Below are 5,922 nucleotides of genomic sequence, written 5' to 3'. Positions count from 1 at the left end.
GATATAAGATCTAAGATCTCTTTGTTTTAGCATGAGGGCATGGAGACCTTCATCTATTGGAGGTGGTGTGGGAAGAGAGGATTCATTGTTTGAGGGAAAGTTATTATAGTCAGAAGGTGGTTCATATGGGTGAAAATCTTGAGGTGGTGTATATTGAATTTGTGGTTCATGGGAGTGTTGGTATTGGAATGATGGTGGCTCTAGGTATGGTTCATATGGTGGTTGATATGGTGGATATGGGTTAAGGTCATATGGGGGTGAATGGTGGTATAAGGCTTGTGAGTGAGGTTGATAACAATATTGAGGGATTGGTTCATAATTGGGTACGCCATGGGGTGGATTGTAGCCATGAGAGATTGGAGGAAGGTGTTGTCATGAAGTTTGACCATAAGCATGGAGCTCCTGCCTAATTTGATGTCCATTCCCATAATGTGGTTTCTCATTGAAGCTTTCATTTCCTACAACATAATTGGAACCAAACTCATAGCCAAAGAGATGAGAATTCATGGTGACAAGAGAAAACAAAAACGAAAGTTAACAAGAAACAAAGAAAGAAAAATCCTACAACTAGCAACAACTAACAAGGAAGCAAAAGGCAAACATATTCACATGTATACAATAGCCAATAACATAACACCATTGCAACTCCCCGACAACGGCGCCAAAATTTTGATAAGAAGATTTATACCGGTTCGGAATTTCACCAATTAATTTCATTGTGAACATAGTCCAAACCAATAGTTGGTCCTTAAATAAAATTTTAAAATGATTTTGGTTGTCACAAGTACAAATCCCAATGAAAAGTAACCGAAGTATTCAAATTTCGTATCATCTCATAAGGAATTGCAATGAAGTGGTCAATTATTGGCTATGAAGGAACAAATAGGGTTTGATTTATAAAAGTGGCGGGAAAATAAATGACAAGAAAAGTAAAGAAAGTAATTAATAAAGAGAGACATTCATCGCAAAAATTAAGAATATAGGCTTTCTATCCTAGTCACTAATAACAATAATTAACAAGAATTTATCCTATTTCGTCATCTCCAACGTGGAATAAGGTATAATATTATCTTCACATGAGAGAAAGTCAAATAACACTAGCTAATCTCAATCCAAAAGTCCTAATCAATTTACTAATTGAATTAGCAAAAGATTAGTGTCAATGGAAACAATATTAGCTAACAACTCTAGATCACCAACATGAGTTAGGTATTCATGACTCAAGATTGCCTAATTCCTCTTTCTTATCCAAGAATGCTCAAAAAGCTACTCTAACATTCAACCAAGCATTTTGTCAAACACTTGAAAGGCATAAAAGGAAAGCATGGTAAAATTACAAGAAATGTAAATCTACAACTATCCAATGCAAGGAATCAACAATAAACAAAGCAATTAACCATAAGAACATAAAAGAAACATCAAATGTAAATGAAAACCAAATCCAACAACGGTGCTCATAAACATAAAAGTGGCTAAAAGGAGAAATTAACAAGAAAACTAAGAAGAACAAAGATATAAGAACAAGAAATCATAAAGGAAACAAAATGAAAACAAGACTTAAATCCTAGATCTAAGATGTAAATAACCCTAAGAACCCTAATTCTAGAGAAAAGAGAGAGTTTCTCTCTCTAGAAACTAACCTACATGATGCTAACTTAAAACTAATTGCTCCCCCTTTGCCCAAGCTTGATTTCTGCATGAAATAGCCTCAGAAACAAGTTGGATTTGGGCCTGAAAAGCTCAGAAATTGCCCCCAGCGAACTCACTTTAAGTGAGTCACATGTTGTTCATCACGCGTGCGCATCGATGGCCAATTTCCTCCTCACGCGTGCGTGTGGCATGCAAATCTTCAACTCATGCGTACGCGTGAGTGACGCGTGCGCGTGGCCCTCAATTCTCCAAATGCTCATTTTTTCATGAATTATCCACTTTGCATGCTTTTCTCTTCACTTCTTCCATCCAATACTTACCTTATGAAACTGAAATCACTCAACAAACATATCAGATCATCGAATGGAATTAAAGTGAATTAAAATTACCAATTTAAGGGCCTAAAAAACATGTTTTACACTTAAGCACAAATTCAGGGAGAGTTACAAAACCATGCTATTTCATTAAATAAATGTGAGATAAGTTGATAAAATCCCCTAAATTAAACACAAGATAAACCACAAAATTGGAGTTTATTAGTGAACCCTGAGGTTTACATGCTCATGCTCTTTTCTTTTGTTGTAAGGGATAAAGCAAGGCTATGGCTAGATTCTCAACCTAAGGAGAGCCTAGATACATAGGAGAAGGTGGTCAATGAATTTCTGACCAAATTCTTTCCACCTCAGAAGCTGAGTAAGCTTAGGGTGGAAGTCCAGACCTTCAAACAGAAAGAGGGAGAATCCATCTATGAAGCCTGGAAGAGGTACAAGCAGTTGATCAGAATATGCCCTCTTGACATGATTTCAGAGTGGACCATGTTGGGGATCTTTTATGATGGCCTCTTCGAGATGTCCAAGATGCCACTGGACCATTCTGCCGGTGGTTCACTCCACATGAAAAAGACACCTGAGGAAAGGCAGGAGCTCATTGAGATAGTTGCAAATAACCAATACATGTACACTTCTAAGAGAAATCCTGTGAACACTGGGACTACTCAGAAGAGAGGAGTCATGGAGGTGGACACTCTAGACGCCATTTTGGCTCAAAATAAGCTTATGTCCCAGAAAATCAACATGATCTCTCAGCACCTAAATGGGATGCAGGTCTCCACTGTCAACTCTCAAGAGGCATCCTATGAAGGAGACATTGGTGACAGTGCTTGGACCACCATAGAGGAAGTGAACTACATAGTAAATTTCTCCTGAAATTCCGATAATGGTCCCTTTTCAAATACTTTTAATCAGGGATGGAGAAATCACCCTAACTTTAGGTGGAGAGATTAGCAGAGGCATCAACAAGGCTTCAATAGTAATTAGGGTGGAATCAATCAAAACAAGTTCAATACCAAACAGTTCCAACTCTCTCAGCAGCAAATGGAGACGCCTATACAGAGCCTCTCTGACCTGGCTATAATAGTCTCTAACCTCTCCAAGAGCACTCATAGTTTCATGGCCGAGACTAGGTCTTTCATTCGAAATTTGGAGATACAAATCGGTCAGTTGAGCAAAAGGCTACCTGAGGAACCCTCCAACACTCTTCCAAGCAACATTGAGGTGAATCCAAAGGAAGAGTACAAAGCCCTCACTATGGGAGCTGAGGCCGAACCCAAGGAGAAAAATGTTGTTGAGGAACTGAAGGAGAACAAGGCTCAGGAGGAGATTGGGAGTGTACTCACACACGCCCCCATGAAGATTAAGGAGCCTGAAGACAAACCCTCTCTAGACGTACCAAAGGTGCCTGAGGATGAGCAACTTGCTCAATTTTTGGCAGTCCTCAAGAAGCTGCAAGTCAATATCTCTTTTGCAAAGGTGTTCGAAAAGAAACCCCCTATATGGCCTATTTAAAAAGTGTGATTTCTGAAAAGACGGCCCTGAAGAAGGATGAAACTATGGTGCTGACCAAGAAATGCAACACCCTTATGCAAAGGAAGCTACCTCTGAAGATGCCAGGTCCCGGAAGCTTCCTGATTCCCTGTACTATAGGGACCATCACATTTGAGAAAACACTGTGTGACCTAAGATCAAGCATCAATCTTATGCCTCTCTTTGTGATAAGGAAGCTGGGAATCCAAGAGGTGCTCCCTACCAAGATCTCACTGGAGATGGAAGATAAGTCCTTGAAACGGGCATATGAACTGCTTGAGAATGTCCTTGTAAAGCTTGAAGACATTTACCTCCCTGCAAACTTTGTGATACTTGACACTAGAAAGGACAGAGACAACTCCATCATCTTTGGAAGGCCCTTCCTAGCTACTATGAAGGCCTTGATTGATGTGGAGAAAAGAGAGCTGATTTTGAGGCTATGGGAGGATCATATCCTATTTAAGATTCCCAACCCTCACTCTCTCTTGGATAAAGGAGGTACTATTGTGCAACACTTAGTGTTTCAGTCTTTTCTCTCAGCGCAGAGCCTTACAGAGCCCCCAGATATCAAACCTAAGTTTGGTGTTGGACATTCATCATCAACCACTGAGGAAGGAGGCACTAAGAAAAAAATACCCCAAGGGCTGGCAAAACAAAAAGATCCCAAATGAAGACTTCTCACTTGGCATGCGAGCTGTCTTCACTAGAAGTCTAGTTATTCCACATACTATGAATCGGATCCTGTCTCTAGAACATGTTAAACTGATTCATGAGAGCACAGGAAGAAAGTTCACCATGAAGGGTGATGATTTGAGCCCCTCTCAACCTCCTTAAAGTTCCACATACTCTATTTTCTTTGTGAATTTTGAGCCACTAAACCTCCTGGTTAAGGTTAGGAGCTCTGTTTATTTCTATAGATTAAGATTATTATTCTTCTACTCTAATTAATGTTTGATTCAGTTCTAAGATGTGATTTCCGTTCTTAATCTTATGAATTTGGGTGGAATGAGAGTATGGCCTTTATTCTACATGAGCTCTTGTGATTCTCGAGAGAGCTATTTCGCTTGAGCAACAGCTAGGAAACACTCCTCCTAAACTGAGGGTTACCAGCGCCTGATTGGGATGTGATATGAAATCCTGTCAGCTTTGGGTAATTATGGTTTTTGTAGCACTAAACTGGTTTTCTGAACTTCACCCTCTGGTCTGAAAGAATTGACCTTGTACGTGACATTTCAGTAAGATTAGAGGAGATTAATTCGCTACGAAAGTAAACTTTAGTCACTTATGGTTTGCCATAGAATGAATCATTTATTGTTAAAGTGGTTGGTAAGACATTTTAATCCGAAAAGATAAACATCTCCAAAACCTTAACTGCTTCCATATATTATATCTTTACCACACCTTTAATTGCTTTCTTTATTTTCTTTATTATTTTGCTTTATGCGAATTCAACAACTTTTTTTCTATTTATCTAAGTCTAGCAAGATAACTGTTGCTTTTTCAATCCAATAATCCTCGTAGGATCGACCCTCACTCAGCTAAGGTATTACTTAGATAACCCGGTGCACATGAAGTTGTGCGAGTTCTAATTTCGCGCTCAACATCCGATTGTATTTTATTTAAAAATACCCCTAAAATTGTCGCGTCCTAACTCTTGCTTAAAAAAAAATTAGAACGTCAACAATTGAAGAGTATAATATCTTCAAATATCTGAAGATGCACATTTCTATTATACCAAATTGATCATCTATTTATATCTATTTATATTATATAAAAATTAATACTAACTTATTATGAAATAATTTTATGCAATATCACTTTTTGTAATTATGTCATATCAGCAATTTTATAAAGATAACACTAATTAACTAAAAAGTAATTATTAAATACAACTAATAACTACATAGAAACTGTTATAATAATAGTAACAATTTTCAATTACAAATATTAACAGTGTGTATGCCTTTTCTTTCTTGAAACATTATTTATAGTGTTCATTTAGAATAAACAAGTCAATATTATTACTTTAACATAATTATATTAAACTATACTATTACTTAACATAATCAATATTACTTTGTATAATATTTTTTTGCAAACCTTTCTTTAAATTCAATATTAATTTATATTAACTAATCAATCTCTAAACATTATAAATTTATAACATTATCCTATAAAAAACATAACACTTTTAAATTTATCCTATCTAGTATAATTAATTTATCTTTCTACACAACGTCTTTGTTAAGGAAAAAGGACAAAAGCTACAAATTTTCATAAAGATGTTTCCAATAATGAATGATAACTGAAGTTAATAATAACGTATCAAAATTTGAAAATAATCAATTTTCAAATTATAAAAAGTATTGGTGGATATAAAATTTTCATTTAAACATTATAAAATACTAAG

The 5,922-nt window shown here is 36.6% G+C and overlaps 1 protein-coding gene and 1 non-coding gene across 2 annotated transcripts; one reads left to right on the top strand and one right to left on the bottom strand.

Moving 5' to 3' along the window:
• Positions 1-2,345: 2,345 nt before the first annotated feature.
• LOC127740317 (small nucleolar RNA R71) lies at positions 2,346-2,454 on the bottom strand. Its single transcript, XR_008000996.1, has one exon. It is a non-coding gene; the product is annotated as a small nucleolar RNA R71 (small nucleolar RNA).
• A 1,084-nt stretch (positions 2,455-3,538) lies between these two features.
• On the top strand, positions 3,539-4,183 carry LOC107494148 (uncharacterized). The gene has a single exon (XM_016115177.1). It carries the CDS (start codon positions 3,539-3,541, stop codon positions 4,181-4,183), a length of 645 nt encoding a protein of 214 aa, XP_015970663.1.
• The last annotated feature ends 1,739 nt before the right edge of the window (positions 4,184-5,922 follow it).

Source organism: Arachis duranensis, chromosome 6, assembly GCF_000817695.3.
Source record: "Arachis duranensis cultivar V14167 chromosome 6, aradu.V14167.gnm2.J7QH, whole genome shotgun sequence".
Classification (NCBI taxonomy): Eukaryota; Viridiplantae; Streptophyta; class Magnoliopsida; order Fabales; family Fabaceae; genus Arachis; species Arachis duranensis.
This window is presented reverse-complemented; position numbering and strand designations above follow the sequence as displayed.